This window comes from Carassius carassius, chromosome 27 (assembly GCF_963082965.1).
Source record: "Carassius carassius chromosome 27, fCarCar2.1, whole genome shotgun sequence".
NCBI classification, from domain to species: Eukaryota; Metazoa; Chordata; class Actinopteri; order Cypriniformes; family Cyprinidae; genus Carassius; species Carassius carassius.
The window spans coordinates 18,906,175-18,927,160 of NC_081781.1; the positions used below are offsets into that span (position 1 = coordinate 18,906,175).

Consider the following 20,986-nt stretch of genomic DNA (forward strand, 5'->3'; position numbering starts at 1 on the left):
TATAACAATGCAGTTTGCAATTATTTATGAAATAATGCATTACAATCTACATTATTAATACTTTTATAATGCATTATACTTAAACACTTTAATTCAAGTGTTGCTAAATCATTTGTACGGTATAGATAAGACAATTGAATCACATAAATTAATCACATCAAGAATTTGAAATTAAGCTGCAGTTTCTTTAACACTGAATATCTTTATTCACCAAAGCCAGTTTTCACTTGCATTTGGGAGCTTGGCAAGAGTTAAAGGGATAGTTCACCCAAAAATGAAAATTCTGTCATTAATTACATTAAAGACACCCTCGTGTCGCTCCTAACCCATAAGACCTTCGTTCATCTTCAGAACATAAATTAAGATAGTTTTGATGAATTCAGAGAGCTCTGTGACCCTCCCATAGACATCAAGGATCCTTACACGATCAAGGCGATCAAACGTAGCAAGGACATTGTTAAAATAATCCATGTAACATCAGCGGTTTAACCGTAATTTTATGAAGCTACTTGATCTTGATCGTGTAAGGATCCTTGTTGTCTATGAGAAGGTCAGAGAGCTCTCTATGAATCAAAAATATCTTAATTTATGTTCTGAAGATGAACGAACATATTTCTTATTTGGAACGTCAAAAGGCTTAGTAATTAATAACAGAATTACATTTTTGGGTGAGCTATCCTTTTAATTTTGGACCTTTATTGAACCCACTTTCCCTCAGACCAATTAAAGAGATCAGACTGAATAAGTTGTCAACTATAAAGTCTTTTAATGATCATTACAGAGCGAAACGCAGTAAAGAGACTGGTACAACAACAAAAAAATAAATAAATCTGGAACCAGGATTGTACATGTCAGTCAAAGCAGCTGGTATCTCAAGACATTCTGCTTCTTATACTGGTGTTACAGTTAAAGTGGACCCTCGACATTAGAGAAACGCAAACACAGGACAAGATCCTCATGTTTTTCAGTTCCCATTCAATGACCAGCAGACATTTCAGTTCTAAAGACACAGCTCCAGATCGAAATAAAAACTCTGAGTAAAAGAAAATGTAAATGTGCACCCAGTTTTATTTGTAAATACCATCCACACGCACCCCACTGCACATCTCAACAAACAATGCAAAAATGAAAAAAAAAATCAAGGCACAAATATGAATACTGCAAAAATGTAACACTCTACACATTACAGATCTGTAATGGTGAATAAATCATCTTTTAAAATTCTCTTATCCATTATCTCTTCTGGATATTTTTCAGACAGCGGAACAGGATGGGGCAGCTATGAGACAGGTGGGTTAGGGTGAAAAATGAGATGAGATGAATCCCAATTAGTAGACAGCACTGAACAAAGCTTCCTCAAAAGCTACAACTGACTAAACACCAGATCCAAACACACCAGAGCAGTCTCACCGGTATGTTTTACATGAAAAAAAAACAAAAAAAAAAACACACTCTTCAATATCAGGGGAATGAGCCGGCACTACACTAAAGAAAATAAAAATAAACTTAACATTCAGTATTCATATTGCAACTCACCTTACTTTAAGAATAATGTATAAATTTTCACTCCCCATCTGTGTATCCAAATAAAACCATTATGTTGTGGTGCAAAAGCTAATGATTAAATCGTAACAGCCCTATCTGACTTCGTACCGCAGCATAAGACTAATCATTATTCTGTTAAAGTGCCTGCAAAAAAAAACAAAAACCCAGTGTGCTGTGAAGGTGGAATGATGCTCGTTGTTCATTTGAGCATTCTGGAAACTAGTGCTCATAAGCCACACTTCCCTCTATGAAAGCCAAAACCCAGTCTAAAATGCCTATTTTTTTTTTTACACTAAACAACGCCTATTAAGTGGTTATATCTCACCGGCTGCTTCAACACGAACACAGGGCGTAAACAAATAGCACATTTGACGCCAACTTTGCTTATGTAAATTTGTTGGCCCTGTGTGGTGGAGAAGCAAGGCGAGGGGTTTTTCAGCGGTGTTTAATGTCTTTCTACAGCAATCCTCTCACACTGGACTGCACATGAATGTGACACCATATATACACACACTCACACGTCACTCAAAGAGACTGGATCGATTAGTTTAGATCGAGTTGATGTCCTAGAGCTACATTTCACTATCCAATGCTGAAAGATGAGAAGAGCGAAAGGGACAAGGAAATGGAAAAGCAGACTTTGGCACCAGTAACCTCCATATCATATTCAGTATATTATATGACAGTATTCTTCGATTCCTTGTCTGAGTTGGTCCAGTGTTTTTTTTTTTAACCCGTTACCACAGTAAACAGGTCTGATTAGACCCAACTGTAAGTCAAATGGTTTAAGAAGAGACTGTAAACAACAGACTGGGCACTGGAGATCAGGTCGGGGACACCATCAACGGGAGGAGATCGTACTAGTGTTAAGAAGACATACACTCAGAAAAAGACAATGCAATCAGACGACCAAAGAGAAGCCATGGCTCATCTACACCTCAGAGACACGCAGATGGAAAGAACCAATAAAAAGCCTCGAAAGCAGGCACAATAAATTGTTTTGTAAGTGTCAACTGTAAGTGTCAGAAAGTCCGGTTAGTGTCGCCAACTATGTGAAATTCTCTGAGTAGACACACACAGACAGCATGAGAGGATACGAAACAGCATTTTTAGGACATATATACGATAACTTAAAATATACACAAAAGAATTATGCAACCTGTTATAATATCGACAACACCAACAAATTAAAATTATATACAAAAGGCATATGTGTAGCAACAAAAAGTTTTCCAACAGCTTGTAACGCTCGAAACTTTAACAGCATAAAGTCGTCATGGCCCAAGTGTACTCCGAATGCCATTCAAGAGCAACGGCAAGGCGACATCGCTCTCTCATCTCGGCCCTACCGGAGCGCAACGTCACCCAGTATTTCACACCAAGATCTACACACACAAACAGACAAAAACACACAGGTTGAGAGACATGCCAAACCCTGCGAAGGGCGTCTTGGCTTTAGCAGCTGCGAACCCAAATGACCACCAGGTCTTCCTGCGAATGACCTGTCTCGTAATAACACTTCGCTATCGTTTCAATCGCATCTTCTTTCACTACTGTGGAGTGCACTTCAAAAGCGAGACATGAGAATGATTATGCTATTAACAAAAGCGAAGACAAACAAAACATTCAATATGACTAAAAAAAGGGAAAGACAAAAATCACGTAACAAAAAATAAATTAAGGCATGCAGCAAGTAATGATATCTGTAGGTCATTTTTGATTCGGTTTCCTGCATTCTATGGTCATCGCTGATATTTTTTGTCCATCTGTCAAGTGTCCTAAACCATTGAAGATATGTATAAAAAATAATAATTAACAGAAAACAAAATCAACAAATAGCTGCCAAAAAGAAGAGTGTTCCACTGGAATCACAGCCGTTTTTTAGGGGACAAAGCTAAAGCATCATTTAAAAAGGCCAGATATTTACAGGGGAGTCTGGGTTATGCATGCAACTTGTTACAGCCTTCTGTATAGTCTTGGGATTTGGGGGAGGAAAAAAGAAAAAAAAAAATCATAACACGCCACCAAGGTGAAATGTGTATTGTAATACAAGAACAAAACAATCAGAAGTGAAGGATAGGTTTAAAATACATCCATTTAAACGGCATTGACGTCTTCTAAACAATTTTGAAAAAAAAAAAAGATATGTATAAAAAAATTTCTAACATGACAAACGTCTATTGGCGTCAAGAGTGCTGTTGCAATGTAAAAGCAAGCTTTCTACAAAGTAAGCACGGATGACTGGATCTACAGAGTTTGATAGCCTATAAAATTAAATTAAGGCTTTGCAGTAAACATCTGATTTGTTGATGCTGGAACGCTCCAGCTTTTTTGAAATGTGTTGTGATCTTATTCGCTAAAGCCAGCATGGACATAGGAACATGCAATTAAACGCAGTTTCACATATGATCCAGTAATCGCACATATACACGCACACTCCCGTCACGCAACTAACTGTGCATTAGACAGGCCTCTGCCCTCCTCGCTTCTGTTTTTTAAGGGCATTTGGCATCGATACCTCACATTTTTTGACTCGGGGGGGGGGGGGGGGGGGGGTATTCACAGCCTGTCAGTACTCTGCTATGGGGGCCAGCTCGGGATTCAGGTTGACCGTGATGTTCTTATACAGACTGCTCAGAGAGATCTCCGGAGAATACTGCAGATTGTTCAAGCCGTCCAGATGCTGTCGTTCTTTAGAGTACCTCAGCAACTTGTACCTGAGGGGAGGGGGAGATTAACCAGGGGTTAGTGTGTCCTTGAGATAATCTGCTACAATACGCAAAGATATATGCATGTATTACCGCCAATATGTTTTTGTCACACGTAGGTCAATCCACTCTGGGTTACACAGAAACAGATGAATACAACTTTTGTTTAAGGTCAGGTCAAGGTCATCGCCCCATCAAGCTCTCGCTATATGCAAGAATAATCTACATTTTTTCAAATAAATCAAATAAACAATAAGTAGTAATAATACTGCTTAGTAGTATTTTTATTATTATTATTAAGACTTATTTATAATAAGCCTTTTTTGTTGATTTTTCCATGACTGTTAAAAAATTATTTGAATGTATTAGGACTGTACTTAGGACATTGTTTGTGGTAATTACATTATATAACATAACCAATCAAAAGTTGGGGGTTGGTAAGATTTAAAACATTTTTAAAAATGGTCTCTTTTAACCGAAGCAGCATTTATTTGATAAAAAAAAAATAGCGAAACAAAGTAATATTTTCGAAATATAAATAACTTTTCCTTGAGAATCCTTTAAAAATCTTTCTAATATGCAGATTTGCTTTTTATTATCAAGGTTGCAACTAAATGCTTACAATTTTGTTGAAATCATAATATACTTTTTAGCATAGTTTGACGAATAAAGGTCGAAGGGACTGCATTTATTTGAAATACCGTGTTTTGTAAACAAACGTTTTACAGCCACTTTTCGCCAATTTAATGCATCGCTGCAGACTAAAAGAACTAAGTTCTTAAAAAAATACTTACCTTAAACTTTTGAAAGGTAGTTTATTTTATTTAATATATTAGTACAAATTTCCCCTAGTGTCTATGTATGTGTGTGCGCACTGACCTCCCCAGAAACTGCACCTCTCCTCTGTGGTGATGGGGGATAGATTTGTATTTCCCAATATCACCTTCTGGCCTGGTCACATTGAAACCTGCGTAATGTACCCTGAGAACAAGAAACCCACCCACACACATATTTGTGTTAAATATACATATTTGTTTATGATAACATGATTACTTTAAACAGCATCATGCATGGAGAAGCAAAAATTGTTTGTTGTACAAAAGTAACTGGATAGTTATACAAGACTTCTAATACTAATTAAACACAACTGACCTGTTCCAGAGGTCATCGTCCTCTCCGCCCCAGCCCCAGAATGCATTGGGAAAGCCATTGATCTTGAGGAATTGTTCAACAGTAAGTCCACTGACTCCACCGAAAAACTCAGTGTAGGGAAGACTGAAAACACAAACACCCAACACTTAGCAAACTAAACTACAAATATGCCATCTTTTGTAAAACATTCTTAAAAAAAAGAAAGAAAAACAAGGAAAAGAGGAAAATAAAAAGAAGAAACATAAACCTTACCATCAGAAATCACTTGAAAGCAATAGGCAACAAAAAAAAGTCCTTTAATAGCACAGACTGTCAGACTACGTCACAAGGAGATAAAAAGATACAGCACACAGTTGCAGATTCCGCAAAGCAGTTTTGGGTTCAACCAGAATATGTTCAGAGGAACAACCATCCTTTCAAACTCAACCAAAGCAAAGCAGCACCGCAGGGCATTTAATCAGTCCTTGGTCACATGCAAAACAAGGGTAAATTCTCACAATTTTGAGAGGCGATTAGAGCTGCGTTCAGGGGTTAAAGTGGAAAAAAATCCTGAGCCTGAATTTAGACAGAGATAGACATGAATCTCTTCAATGATTATGTTTGGCACCATTTATTTAAAAGTACTATGTCAAATAAAGTGTTTTCTTCTAAACAATAACAAGTGCTTAAAGAATTAAGTGCTCAAAGTGCTAAAGAAGTGCACTTTCACAGGTTTAAGGTTGGAAAAACACGGGTTACGGGTTGCCTGGAACGCGACATAAATCATAACGAGCAAGCACTTTCTTACCGCTGCTGGCATACAGTAGCTTCCTCGAGCAAATCATGCAGAAACAAGCCCCGGGCTCTCTCAGTTTCTTGCACCAACTGCCAAAAAGCACCATTTATTTATTTATCTATTGCTAGGAGTCTAGGACATCATACCCAGGCTTAATAAACTTGCGCTCCATTTTTGTTTTCTCCGACAACGCTAACGTGACATTGGCGTATGGGCGTCAATCATCCTGTGTTGCAAGGACTCGCCCTCTGCTTCTGATAGGCTTGTAACGTTAGTTAAAGCTGCGTTCCTCTCATATGATTGGTATAAGAAATAAATTGGCTCGAAAATATTAAACTGCATGCGCAGGTTCTCAAATATTTTTCTTTTTTTTTCGTCACGGCCACACGCCGGAGATCCGGCATGGTGCCGGAATACTTTAAGCCCTGTGCGTTTGTACCTCATTACACAAATGACAATCTGCATAACAAATAGTCCTAAAGGCTGCATGTCCCTAAAGCTTTTCAGTCCTACCTAACATCAAAGTTCTATGAACTGCTGTGAATAACCCAAAAAAAAAAAAAAAAAGATGAACCGCACCCTTGCATTTGCTGTTTACTACAGACACAATACAGCAGGAAGTGAACTTAAGCAACTGTAGGGTTCTGCAGGTCCCTAAGATCTACAAAAAACATATTAGGTTTCCTGAGGGCCATCAAAATGATTTGGACAGACATTATGGATTGGATGAATGAGATAAGGGGTATTGTTTTTAATGTAAAGAAGAAAAAGAGTCTTAACTACCTATGGAGTTAACGGCAAACAAGCTTAACGGCACATTAATTTCTTTAGGAAACACAACAGCTAAATAAAAAGCGCAATCAATGCAAAAATACCCTGAATATTCAACAGCACAAGTGTAGCATGTCAAAGATTACATCTTGTGGAAGTGACACTGCAACATACAGCAAATCTAAAGAGAACTAAGAGGAAAAACATCATCACAAAATGACACTGTAGGTGAATTGTGAAACTATTTTAGTGCCATTTAAGGTTAAGCCTTAAACATTATTGACTATATGTGACCCTGGACCACAAACCCAGCCTTAAGTCGCTGGGGTATTTTTTTAGCAATAGCCAAAAATACACTGTATGGGTCAAAATTATAGATTTTTATTTAATGCCAAAAATCATTAGGATATGAAGTAAAGATCATGTTCCATGAAGATATTAAAGTAAGTACATTTCCTACTGTAAATTAGGGCTGTGCGATTAATCAAAATCGTCATAAAAAAAATCACGATTTGAGCATGCATGATTTCCGACCTCCCGCAGTATGCTAGCCGATCCAATCAGAATGCAGCATGCCTAAATGGAACAAAAAAGACTGGGCATATGCTTACGCAATTACGTACGTTCACACAGTCCGTGATGCGTATTTTTTCCACACGTTTTAAGTGCGTGCACTCTCTCCAGGCAAGAGCAGCATGTATCTGAGCACGTGCGTCTGGTTTTGTGACAGAGCAGAGGAAATCTGTGTGCAAGCGGAGAGATTCGCGCTCATACATTATTTTACTGTGTTTTCGAGTTGCAATAATGCGCTCTCTCTGCTGCTTCTGCATCACATACACATTGCAGACAATAAACTGTATGACCAATGCATGGCATAAAAAGAACGAAAAAAAATAATTTATTATATTATGTATATATTTATGATATATATTATTTATTTATTTGCCATATATCTATTTTGTCACACCTTTACTTAGTGATTACTTTGACTTATGTCTGTTCTAGAGACATGTTACAACTTTCTGATAAAGCTCTAATTGGTTTTCAAATTCATACTGAATGCATTTATGACTGTAAAGCATGTATCGTATTTTCCGGACTATAAGTCACACTTTTTTTTTCACAGTTTGGCTGGTCCTGCGACTTATAGTCAGGTGTGACTTATTTATCAAAATTAATTTGACCGAGAGAAATGAACCAAGAGAAAACATTACCGTCTCTAGCCGCGAGAAGGCGCTCTATGCGGCTCAGTGTTAGAGCTGAAGATCTTTGCCTTTGACTTAATTTATATCATCTTACGCGGACTCGGGTCGGGCTTGCGCTCCGGTCATGTGATATGTTTCGGTTAGCGCGAGAAAGATGCGAAAATGAATGCTGAGTAGGTGTAACGGAGGCTTGCCTCTGGCGATTACGTTTTGGTTGCACCAGCAACTAAAGCAAAGTCTGAGGTGTGGAAAAGTTTTGACCATGTTTATAATGAGAATAATGAGTGAATAATGACGCACTATCAGTGAGGGCAGGAACGCGTTGAAGACATCTAGCCTACAGTGGATTCAATAATTTTCCTTCACAAAAACATATAGGCTTAGCCTAATCTCTGTGAGTAAAGTTTTTTTTTAATGATAACTAAATATTCATTGAGTGTTAAATGGATAATGTGGACAGAGTATTTACGCTAATGTTGGCATTAGGGATATGCCGGTATAAAATGTTCCTGTTGCGGTTAATTGATAATGCTTTTATCACGGTATACGTATTATCACGGTATTTAAATTTTGTTTTAAAAAGTGGTCATAATACAGTATAACAGGTTAAATAACTTTTTTTATAACAGTTTTTTATATATAAAAGTTAAATGTTTTACACAAAGTGCAAAAGAACTATAAAAACCAATAGGTATCACTTTACAGTAAGACCTCAGTTAATGCATTAACATTCAAGGCAAGGCAAGTTTATTTATAGCACATTTTGTACACAATGGTAATTCAAAAAGAAAGTAAAAAAAAGTCATGAAGAAAAATAATCACAAAAATAAAACAAGCAATTTAAGAACTTGAAAATGAAAATTTAAAAATTTACTTAAAATGAATTTAAGACAGTTTAAAAATAGAAAATGATTTTACATAAAATACAGTGCAATACATAAAATATAGTGTAATCAGTTCGGACATCGCGCTCATTCAATAAATGCACAGCTAAACTTTGAGCAATAGCTACATTTGATATAGATGTTATTAATCTTTATTAAAAAAATCTTAAAAAGTCTTAGGTCATGTTAGCTCATTAAATACACAGTTGTAACTTTCAGTTTTAACAATGTGTTAGATTAATGAATGTTCAGAATAATTTTTTCATTGGCAGTTTATGTTAACTAATGAAGCCATAATGTAAAGTGTGAATGAACAATAAAAGATCAAAACACTTTCAAACAATATCTAGGACATTTGTAGTCCAGATTAAAAAAAAAAATGAATGTTTGAAGATAAATACTAAATAGCCTATTACAGTGGTCTCCAACATGGTGCCCGCGGGCACCTGGTAGCCCACGTGGAGTCTCTGAGTCGCCCGCCGAGCACGTTCTATAAATAGCCTGAATTGTAATCTTTCATTTTTTTTTTTTTATGATAATGGCATAAAATGAGAAAATAACTATTGGTGACATTTTATATCTCATTAAAACATAATAAAATAATTCAATAATTTAAAATATTTAGAATCTGCACGTCTCTCTATCTCTCTCTCTCTGCGTCTCGTGCGCGCACCTCTCTCTCTCTCTCTCGCTCTTCGTCTTGCGCGCGCGCACCTCTCTGTCTCTCTCGCTCGCTCTGCGTCTCGTGCGCGCACCTCTCTTGTTCTCTCTGCGTATCGCGCGGCAGAGGAGCAGCGTTTTAATTTAGTTAAACACAGATATTATGTTGCTTTTCTAATTTTACATGCAAGTATGTAAAGTATATCATTCAGTCACTATTTCATATTTATGCCGTTGTTCTTTCTCCCTTTCCCCCCGTGATTTTGTCTATATCGCGAATATAAGACGACCCCCCATTTTTTAGGACAAAAAAACTTGTCTTATATTCGGGTATATACGGTAATTATATATTCAATTGTCATAATATTTAACAATATTACTGTTTGTTGTTGTATTTTTCAAAACTTGAAACTTTGTGTGTGTGTGTGTGCGTGTGTGTGTGTGTGTGTGTGCCTGTATCAAACAAGTAGCCCTCAAGACTATTTTATCCCTTCAGGGAGCCCTCACTCACAAAAAGGTTGGAGACCCCTGGCCTATTAAGTCTAAATATTTCAGTAGTTGGCTCTGTAATAAACACCATAGGGAGAACACAAATCTGAATGGTTATTTAAGATTATTTTTATGTTTACATGGTAAGGGCTGCATTTAGCGCTATCTGCTGTCAGAGAGTGAATGTGCTTTCATTCAGCGCGTCTCTCAAGTGTTCCTCCATGTGCTTCTCATGCTCGCTTGTTTACATCAGAGCGCATGCGCTCTTTCAAGCAGCATGCAGTGATGTTGTGTATTTTAAGCAGCTGATGGGAATAATATTCTTAAAATGCATTCCAAATTCTGAATAATTTGTAATGTATATTTATTCATGTTATTTAGAAGTTCCCACGATAACAATATCGTGCATATTAATCACCGCAATATATTGCATTACCGAATACAATACGGCACAAGTCTAGTTGGCATTATTCTTTTATTAAATGTCAGCTGCTAGTGGCAAAGCAAATCCGGCGGAGCCTTATCTTAATTTCGTTATTGCCAAATACCAATCTTAATTTAGAATTTATCTTAATTTAATTTGTTAAAAAAAGACTCGTTTTTATTAGTGTGTTGGTCTATTTATAGGATAAATGAGCCTATGCCTATTTGTTAAGATGTCACAGAGGACTTATTTTATTTCTTTATTCCAACTTCCAAATGGTCTAGTGTACATTAGTTATGAATAAATTATGTTAAAACATCTATAAATGACTCATTCTTGGCAAAAGAGTTGTGTACGTGCGCATATTTGAATAATGTCGGGCTGTAAACGGATTCAGGCTTTTAAAAAGCTGTCAATCAAAATGTAATTGTCGGGCTCGGGCCGAAACCTGTTAGGCTCGGGTCCTGTCGGGCCTAACTTTTAAGGCCTGATTACAGCTCTACTCAGTTTTCCTGTAGTCTACAATGAAGACATAGAGAGCCCTCTCGCAGCTGTAGACGTTAATGTTTTCTCTTGGTTCTTGGTTCTAAATAAATGTGACTTATAGTCCAGTGCGACTTATGTTTTTTTTCCTCATCAAGACTATTTTTGGACTGATGCGACTTATACTCAGGTGCGACTTATAGTCCGAAAAATACGGTATGAGTGTCAAAATCGTGATTAAAATCGAAATCGCAAAATTGATCAAAGAAATCGCGATAGTTTTTTTGTTCATATTGCACAGCCCTATTTTAAATATATCAAAACTTAATTTTTGTTTAGTATTGCATTGCTAAGAATTTATTTGGACAAAGGCGATTTTCTCAGTATTTCGATTTTTTTTTGCGCCCTCAGATTCCAGATTTTGAAATTGTATCTCGGCCACATATTGTCCGTTCCTAATAAACCACACATCAACGTAAAGCTTATTTATATAAAACTGACACTTAAGACTGGTTTCCTGGTCCAGGGTCACATATTTTCAACAGGTTTTTGAAATCTATCCAGTTTTTGGTTGAATGAATTTAAACATTACAGATTGTTTTTCTTTTTGGTTCAGTGAATAGGTTCTTTTTTAGATCAATTGGAAAGATAAAACCTCACAAACACACCAACCAACTAAACACAAACACTGTTTATATACATTAGGATCTGCAAGGATCTACAGGTGGTGGATGACGTCATACAGGTTTATACACTCACACAAGAACCCAAAAAAACCTCTAACACCACTAGAATCGATTAAAATACACACTTTGAAAACAAACTGAACTCAACTTAGCTGCATTCAAAACCTGGAACATCAATAGCTGGGCAGTAAGGAAAATAAATGTTAAGCAATCAGAAAAGTGACAAAAACAGAGGGTGAAAGTAATGAAATTAAAAGAGAATGAAGTAAAACGGCATCAGTGATGACTAACTTACATGTACATGTACTTGTCAAGCTTGGCGGCAAAGTGTCGAGGCATCTGACCACAGCCGTAATAATTTCGGTCGTTTTCTGGGATGTGATCGACGTCGTGAAACACCACACAGTCCCAGTCCAGGTCTTTCATGGCCTCTTTAAAGCCCACATTAAACAGCATGGCACGGTTAAACGGCTGAGTACCCGTCTGAAAGCACAGGATTGAAAAATAATAGGATTTCTCTCAATCATTGGTACATGATGGGTTTCCTAAAGGGCCTGTGGTACTGCATCAAAACAGTGAATGTGCGCACCTGTTCAATGACATAAAAGGCAAACTGCAAGCGTTGGCGTTGGAGCATAGGGGCGAGGTGCTGAAAGAGAATGGGAAGATGCTCGTGCCGATTCCTAAAGGGGATTAAAATGGCCACCTGAGAGAGAGAGCAAGAGAGAAAACCACAAAACCTGTCATGCTGATGTGCTCAATGGCCTTTTTAATAATATAACTACAACAATGTCACACCTTCCAGCGTGGTTTGCAATCTTTGGGCTTCCAGTGGCCTCCGAATTGAATGTCCAGATGTTTGAGCTTCAGTTCAGTCTCCTCCATAGGAACCTCTGTCATGTTCACTTCCATCTGACCCTCTGCAAGGAAAAACAACAAGAAATGAAGCAACAAAAAAAAAAAAAACCTGAAAATGTGTGAAGACGCCCAAAATGTCGAATAAGAGACGAATAAGATTTAAAAAAAATAAAAAAAACGTATATTAAACCTGAGAAGTCTAGATTAAAAAGCTAAGCGGCTAGAGAGATTTTACAGAGTCAGTATATGCACACTCCCCAAACAAAGGCTGTTTTATGCTGCCTTCTAAGACCGTTTAGAATGCCTTCTTTTGGCCAAAAGCTAAAGAAGCACTAGATTTATCCATGCAAGTTTAGCAAAAAATATAAATAACGGTTGAGTTAAATAAGAAAAATGTCTCTGAATATGTACTTCTTTTAAATAAGTATTTAATTTTAAAACTGTTTAAAAAAAATAATGTTCTATAAAGTATGAATGTAATCTAGACACACTAAATTAATCGTGCTGTCATTGTCATGTGACCTGCCTGGTGCATTGCTTCATTGACTTTCGTAACTTCTCTGCTGTGGCCTCATGGGATAGCAAAGTGCCCACCGAATGCCCACTTCAAAATCTCACCAGAAATAATAATCATTTGAGTATTTTTTGCAAACTATTTTATGAATACAGTGAATTCTACTGTGTTTGAAACTATGCATTTTCAGAGTCAAAGAAGCAAACTAGTTTACCCAGTATTTGTTCCCTTTAGTGCATTTGTATGCTTATTTAAATATTGCATCATTAGCACAGCAAAACCAAACAATATTCAAATCATTTCTGAGCCAAATAAACAAAGGCATTGTTTAGCTCAAGACACTTACTCATAGAAGGTAGCCGTTCGGGACAGGGCAGGTTCTGAGCATATGTGAAGTTCTCAGGGAGGTATGTGGTTGGCTGAGCGATGTACTCGCTAGAGTTATTTCCATCTGGATAATCTGTTAAAATAAAGACAGACAGATACACAGAGTCAGTGTGAATTGCTATTCCAAGTTTATTTTCCATAGTATGATTTATTTATCAGTTTGTTTGTGTCTAATGTCATGCCAGCTTCTGTGGCTATTTTCATGGCGCCAAAAATAACTTTTTTTTTTGGTTAAAAACTCTAACTTGGCTTAACTATTGAAAATCTCTTTTAAGAGTTAAAGTTCTCTCACAGGGTTAAAACCAGCACAATCTAATAAAAATGACTTATTTATCAGTAAAACGATATTCGTTGAGATAAAAGGTGGGATGGCACTTGATTTTATCCACTGGGAATTGATTGGACGGTGAAGAATTTTAATAAGAGTGTCAATAGCTCTTTGGTCATTGGTTAATAGTGCACACATTTAAAGACTATGCACTACATAAAGCAAACAATTAAGTATACCCCAGCCTTTGCAAAAGTATTCAGTTTCAAGATCGGTCTGGCCGATGTTTAAATGAAAGGACGTTCAGTCTTACCTGTGCCGTTGAGTGTACTGTTCTTATTGGTGTATAGCCTGATCATGTGACCAATGGTCCGCACATTGTCTCGTAACATGATACCCTGAGCCTGTACCATAAAGAAATAGGTGTTGACTGAAACAAAGAGAGAAAGGAGGTGTAATGAATTTCCCAAATGATGTAAAGAGGAAACAAAACAGTTTGTAATCAAATATGTAATCATAACAGAAATATGCAAATTTCCACAACAACTGTAACTGGACATCTAGAGTGACGCTAACCGTGCGTCGCCGTTTACATCGGGATTGGCGACTGATTACACATTCCATGCATACAGGAGTAACTCTCTCTGCTCACGCATGTAAACGGGTTACCCCGAATGTTTCAGAAACCCAAATAGTGACCTTAACCCGAATTTTAACAGCATGTAAACGTAGTCAATGACAAATGTTGAAACTACAAGCTCCTATCATTGTAAGCACCAGCGACTGTCTGTGGTATAGCCTTGGTTCTTGTCAGTATAATGCTGTTTTAATTTAACTGCGACACAAAGGTTGGGTCAGCATTCCTGAGACCAACATTTCTGAGTCCACATATGAGGAGAAATGAACCGAGATCAGCAGAATGTCTACTATAGGTATGGATGGAATTTCAACATCCTGTCTGATAGGAAAAACTATATAAGCACATAAATATAAACTCATGACATTTGTGTTCACCAATCTAAATGAGAACATCTTTTGGTAACTGCATATAAGGGACAAATTTAACACATGGGTTACAAGGTATAACAACAATAATCTGTTCTCCTCGCCTGTAAATGTCTAGTGATAGGCCATCCATTAGATGACATTTATATTTTAACATTATCAGCAGTGCCAATAACCACAACTAGCAATTAACAGACGACAGAAATGCAAGTGCTAATGCCCAGCCCTCTAATATTTTGCAGAAATATGGTTTATAATGAAAACATTATTTGTATCAATGTTCTGCATCCATCACATATAAATGTATTTTGGTTTTAATTAAAATTAAATAAATGCATGTGTCAAAAGTGGCCAAAAGTATACAGATATTGAACACCACAACCATTTTAGATTATTTACCATTTAATTTCAAACCCATGAGCATTAATAAGGAGTTTGTCCCTTTTTTGCTGCAATAACAGCAATTCTAAAACAAAAAAATATTGTAATACATAGTCTAGAAATTAAAAAAGGGAAGGATTTATTTGAGGGTCATATCTATACATCATATATATGCTGTGTGGAAACTGCACCACAGCATGTAGATTCCCAATGCTGATACAAATCTTCAAGTCAGAATATAAACAGCAGCCATTAACGGTAGAAAAAAAATTAACTCCAAGCCTAGGGACAAGAAGAAACAAACACACACACAAACACTGGTTCTTCCTAACCGCCCAGAGCTCTTCACACATTAGACACAGTCCAGTGAAAGCCGGTCAAACAGTGAGGAAAAAAACATTACCTTTCTTGGGCACTGATTATACAAACACAGCAAGAGCTATTAAACAGGATTTGGCTGTGTGTTGTCGGTACAGTGGCATGTGTTGGAGGGTTGCCTGGATTTCTAGATAAAGATTTTAGCACAGACACCGAAAGAGAGCGTGACCTGTTTCATGTCCACAAATCATCACAAAACTGTGTTCGCCAAAATGGCTGTGAAATGCGCTATTTCTCCAAAAGTCTATAGGGACAACAACAGTCAGGTAGAAAGTTAGATATTACAGCTTGTTATAAGCAACTTAAGATTTGTGTAGACATTCAGTTCAGCAAGTCACGGCAAACTTATTAGAGCGTCCCAATATAAGAGAGTACAGTCGTGGCCAAAAGTTTTGAGAATTACATAAATATTGGAAATTGGAAAAGTTGCTGCTTAAGTTTTTATAATAGCAATTTGCATATACTCCAGAATGTTATGAAGAGTGAACAGATGAATTGCATAGTCCTTGTTTGCCATGAAAATTAACTTAATCCCAAAAAAACCTTTCCACTGCATTTCATTGCTGTCATTAAAGGACCTGCTGAGATCATTTATTTATTTTATTTATTTATTTAGTTTGACAGGGACATTGTACATTAATAAAAACATTCCTGTAAATGTACCAGAATTAGCCAAGGGCTATTTTTCATCCGTAGTCCCTGGACAAGATGTTACAAGTCAACCTAAACAAAATATGATTAAGAATACATAATAGAAATTTTAATAATTACACAATACAATAAAAAAATCTATTTAAACAATTTAAGATCAATTAAAAACAATGCAACAAAATACAAACAATAAGAGGATGTAATAATATTTTAAGCAATATTATATCTAATACGCAGATATACGATTCTAGTGATGACAGATCTGAGTACTGATTAACCAATTCTTCAATTGAGCCCTAAATAAAGCATAAGTGTCTAGATCTCTTATAGTTGTTGGAATAGTGTTCCATTCTTGTGCAGCTTTAACAGAAAAAGCAGATTGACTAAATTTACTTCGTCTAAGTGGTATGATACAGTCTTGTCTTAATGCACCTCTTGTAGAGCGATAATCAGTTGTTCTAATACGAACTAGCTGACCAAGAGGGGGAGAAGATAAACCATAAATAATTTTATACATCAAGCATACATTTGCATACTTAATCATGTTTTCCCAACTCAATAAATTATATTTTTCCAGTATTGGACAATGATGAGAATATACCGATTTCTTATCAAGGACCTTGAGTGTACATTTGTATAAGGACTCTAATGGTTTTAAAGTCACTGAACTCGCCTGAGACCAAGTGGTTAAACAGAAAGTCATGTGAGAGAGAACCATAGAGTACATAAACATCTTAGCTGCTTCTAATGACATGTTATCTCTAGTAATCTTAAAATTATAGAGATTAAACTTAACCTGCTTGCAAACCTTTTTTACGTGAGCTTTAAAAGTAAGTTTAGAATCAATCAGTATTCCCAGATATTTATATTGTGGCACTACCTGCAGCCTCACCCCTGACACATAAACATCCGGCTCTTTAATAATACTGTTAGACTTAGAGAAAAACATACACACTGTTTTGGACACATTTAGTGGCAAGCAATTCTCTTTTAGCCATGCCGACACATTAACCATAGAATTCGTAAGTTCATTTGCAACTTGTGTCAGACTATTACCATGTATATAAATCACTGTATCGTCTGCATACATTTGTATATTAGTGCCAGGACATGAAAGATGAAAATCATTTATATACATAGCAAAAAGCATTGGACCCAAGATAGATCCTTGCGGAACACCAGTTGATATACCTAAATCATTAGATAGGTGATTGTGTAGTCTAACACATTGAGATCTATCTGATAGATATGACTCTATCCAATTAAGTGTATGTGATGAGAATAATGTTTCAGTAATTGTCTTGTTAACTCAGGTGAGAATGTGGACGAGCACAAGGCTGGAGATCATTATGTCAGGCTGATTGGGTTAGAATGGCAGACTTGACATGTTAAAAGGAGGGTGATGCTTGAAATCATTGTTCTTCCATTGTTAACCATGGTGACCTGCATAGAAACGCGTGCAGCCATCATTGCATTGCATAAAAATGGCTTCACAGGCAAGGATATTGTGGCTACTAAGATTGCACCTAAATCAACAATTTATAGGATCATCAAGAACTTCAAGGTAAGAGGTTAAATTCTTATAAAGAAGGCTTCAGGGCATCCAAGAAAGTCCAGCAAGCGCCAGGATCGTCTCCTGAAGAGGATTCAGCTGCGGGATCGGAGTGCAGAGCTTGCTCAGGAATGGCAGCAGGCAGCTGTGAGCGCATCTGCATGCACAGTGAGGCCAAGACTTTTGGAAGATGGCCTGGTGTCAAGAAGGGCAGCAAAGAAGCCACTTCTCTCCAAAAAAAACATCAGGGACAGATTGATCTTCTGCCGAAAGTATAGTGAATTGACTGCTGAGGACTGGGGCAAAGTCATATTCTACGATGAAGCCCCTTTCTGATTGTTTGGGGCATCTGGAAAAAGGCTTGTCCGGAGAAGAAAAGGTGAGCGCTACCATCAGTCCTGTGTCATGCCAACAGTAAAGCATCCTGACACCATTCATGTTTGGGGTTGCTTCTCATCCAAGGGAGTGGGCTCACTCACAATTCTGCCCAAAAACACAGCTATTAATAAAGAATGGTACCAAAACATCCTCCAACAGCAACTTCTTCCAACAATCCAACAACAGTTTGGTGAAGAACAATGCATTTTCCAGCACGATGGAGCACCGTGCCATAAGGCAAAAGTGATAACTAAGTGGCTCAGGGACCAGAATGTAGAAATTTTGGGTCCATGGCCTGGAAACTCCCCAGATCTTAATCCCATTGAGAACTTGTGGTCAATCCTCAAGAGGCGGGTGGACAAACAAAAACCCACTAATTCTGACAAACTCCAAGAAGTGATTATGAAAGAATGGGTTGCTATCAGTCAGGATTTGGCCCAGAAGTTGATTGAGAGCATGCCCAGTCGAATTGCAGAGGTCCTGAAAAAGAAGGGCCAACACTGCAAATACTGACTCTTTGCATAAATGTCATGTAATTGTCGATAAAAGCCTTTGAAACATATGAAGTGCTTGTAATTATATTTCAGTACATCCCAGAAACAACTAAAACAAAGATCTAAAAGCAGTTTAGCAGCAAACTTTTTGAAAACTAATATTTATGTAATTCTCAAAACTTTTGGCCACTACTGTACACTTTCATGACTGTTCAACACTTACTTAAAATTAAAATAAACAAAGTGCATCAAGTCTTGATTTCTTGTCAACATTTGTGCTTTAGTACGACAGTCAACATGACATAGGCTATCATTTTGCCTTTACATTTTTGATTTGATATTACATTTAAAGTTAATCTATTTTAAATACATAAAAAAATGTAAATACAAAACTACATGTAAAGCTGTAGGCTAACGAAACTTAAACTAGCAGCATGTAATATGAAGTTTTACTATAATCATTTTTATTTAATAGTAAATAACATGCAATTATGTACCCAAGAACATCACTTTATCTTCTTAAGTACATTAAGCAATAAACATTTTTAAAGTATACTATTTTGCTTTATAGAAACCATATGCTAATGCTAATAAGCAACCATACACTGTTATAGTTGTGTTTACTATATTTTTCTTCACTGATAAATTTCCGTTATTTTAAAACTATGGTAAATTAGGCTGATAGGGAGAAAAACTTAACATATCATGAAGTTTATGATCCAACAAGAGCCAACTGAGCTTTACCTGAACATAGTAACAGCCCATAATTCAATACAACTCAAATACACAAACTTGGAAAGAATAGTTGTTGGCCTAGGAGGGCGTAAACCTAGCAATAAACCACTTAATGGTGGATTCAGTGGCCAAATCTGATTTAATGGTGGGTTCTAAACACATCAGCTGCGTCCCGAAACCTAGTGAGCTGCCTAACCAGACAGCATTGTTTCTCTTTACAGCATCACAGTATAATGGCTGTTGAGTCAGTCAGCTCGCTGGATTTTTAAACACAGCCTGTCAATAGCGATTGTTTGGGAGGTGATGATCAGTATCTGGAGTCAGTGATGAATGAAACACGGTTAACACGTTGAATCGCATCCCTGTAAACGAGACACATGAGCTGTCTAGAGTCACTCACCTATCCCGGGAGCCGCATAGATGAAGTAGAGGCAGGTCGTGGACATGGAGAAGAAAAAGATGAAGGCCATTAAGGACCGGTTGGACAACCGCATCAGCCGCCTCCACTTCCACATTTTATCTCGGCTACTAGCTATCCGTAACTCCCATAAAAACGCGCAGATCGGAGAAAAGAGACGCAGTTGGGCGCGGTGAAACGGTCATCCGTTGGTAACGCTGTGTTAAAATCAAGCTGCTGGTAAAGTCCGCATCGTTCATTCAGCGGGATGCAAGGCCGCAGTGCTCGCTCGCCCTCTCTCTCAACAAAGTCGAGAAATTTCCAGATCAAAAAATAAATAAATAATAAAACTCGCTACATCAAACGGTGCCGGGGCTCGGCGTGCGGTCAACGCGGGGCATGTTGTTTGGTGCTGCTGCTGGTTCAGTGTTCCGGTGTGTTTGTAGTGAGCGCAGACACGCCTCGTCGCGTTGATGATGATTATGATGATGTTTGTAAATGATGAAGGGATTGAAAGTAATGATGATGATGAGGGACCTGCCCTTCCTCCTTCTTCCCCCCTCTCTCTCTCTCTGTGGAAAATCCCCCCACGCTCCAGCGATCAATCCTCCGAGAGGGCGGCGTGAAAAGGCGCCGGAGCCGCAGAGGACACCGCGGTGACCGGGATGGGAGCGGAAGAGACGAGCGAAACGTAACGGGACACGACCGGGATTCCTTAGATTTCAGTTCTGCTGTCGGTGCAGGTGCAGACACCGTTTCCGGTAGGCGTGACCCACAAAATGGCTCGCAGTGAGTGGCGTCATGATGGTTCATGCTTGAGGAATGTTTTCAAAATAAAAGTCTCGACCGGCCACTGAAGTTGCGCAAAAGCATCCAACATTAGATTAAAAACAAGGACAGAAATACATAAAAATGAATGCTGTCAAACGATGAATCGCATACAAAATAAAAGTTTTTTTTGTGTGCTGTTTATATTTATTATGTATATATAAATACACACACATCCATGTATATATTTCAGAAAAATATGTTGTTTATATATTAAATATATTTATGTATAATCTAAATTATATGAATATAAATACAACCCGAATTCCGGAAAAGTTGGGACGTTTTTTAAATTTGAATAAAATGAAAACTAAAAGACTTTCAAATCACATGAGCCAATATTTTATTCACAATAGAACATAGATAACATAGCAAATG

At 37.3% G+C, this 20,986-nt stretch overlaps 1 protein-coding gene across 1 annotated transcript; it reads right to left on the bottom strand.

Moving 5' to 3' along the window:
- Positions 1-742: 742 nt before the first annotated feature.
- LOC132106955 (beta-1,4-galactosyltransferase 6-like) lies at positions 743-20,574 on the bottom strand. The gene is made up of 9 exons (XM_059513075.1): positions 19,784-20,574; positions 14,123-14,239; positions 13,501-13,614; positions 12,581-12,702; positions 12,372-12,488; positions 12,078-12,265; positions 5,406-5,528; positions 5,133-5,234; positions 743-4,262 (listed from the first exon to the last, which is right to left on the bottom strand). The coding sequence occupies exons 1-9, from the start codon at positions 19,896-19,898 to the stop codon at positions 4,115-4,117; spliced, it is 1,146 nt and encodes a 381-aa protein (XP_059369058.1). The 5' UTR covers positions 19,899-20,574; the 3' UTR covers positions 743-4,114.
- Positions 20,575-20,986: the final 412 nt, after the last annotated feature.

What these genes read in the sequence shown, in the direction of transcription:
- LOC132106955 (XM_059513075.1), bottom strand. Translation starts at nt 19,898, where the DNA reads ATGTGGAAGTGGAGGCGGCTGATGCGGTTGTCCAACCGGTCCTTAATG. An exon ending in CAGTACACTCAACGGCACAG is followed by an intron (nt 13,615 to 14,122) that starts GTAAGACTGAAC and finishes TTATTTTAACAG; the next exon opens with ATTATCCAGATGGAAATAAC. An exon ending in CGAACGGCTACCTTCTATGA is followed by an intron (nt 12,703 to 13,500) that starts GTAAGTGTCTTG and finishes TTTTCCTTGCAG; the next exon opens with AGGGTCAGATGGAAGTGAAC.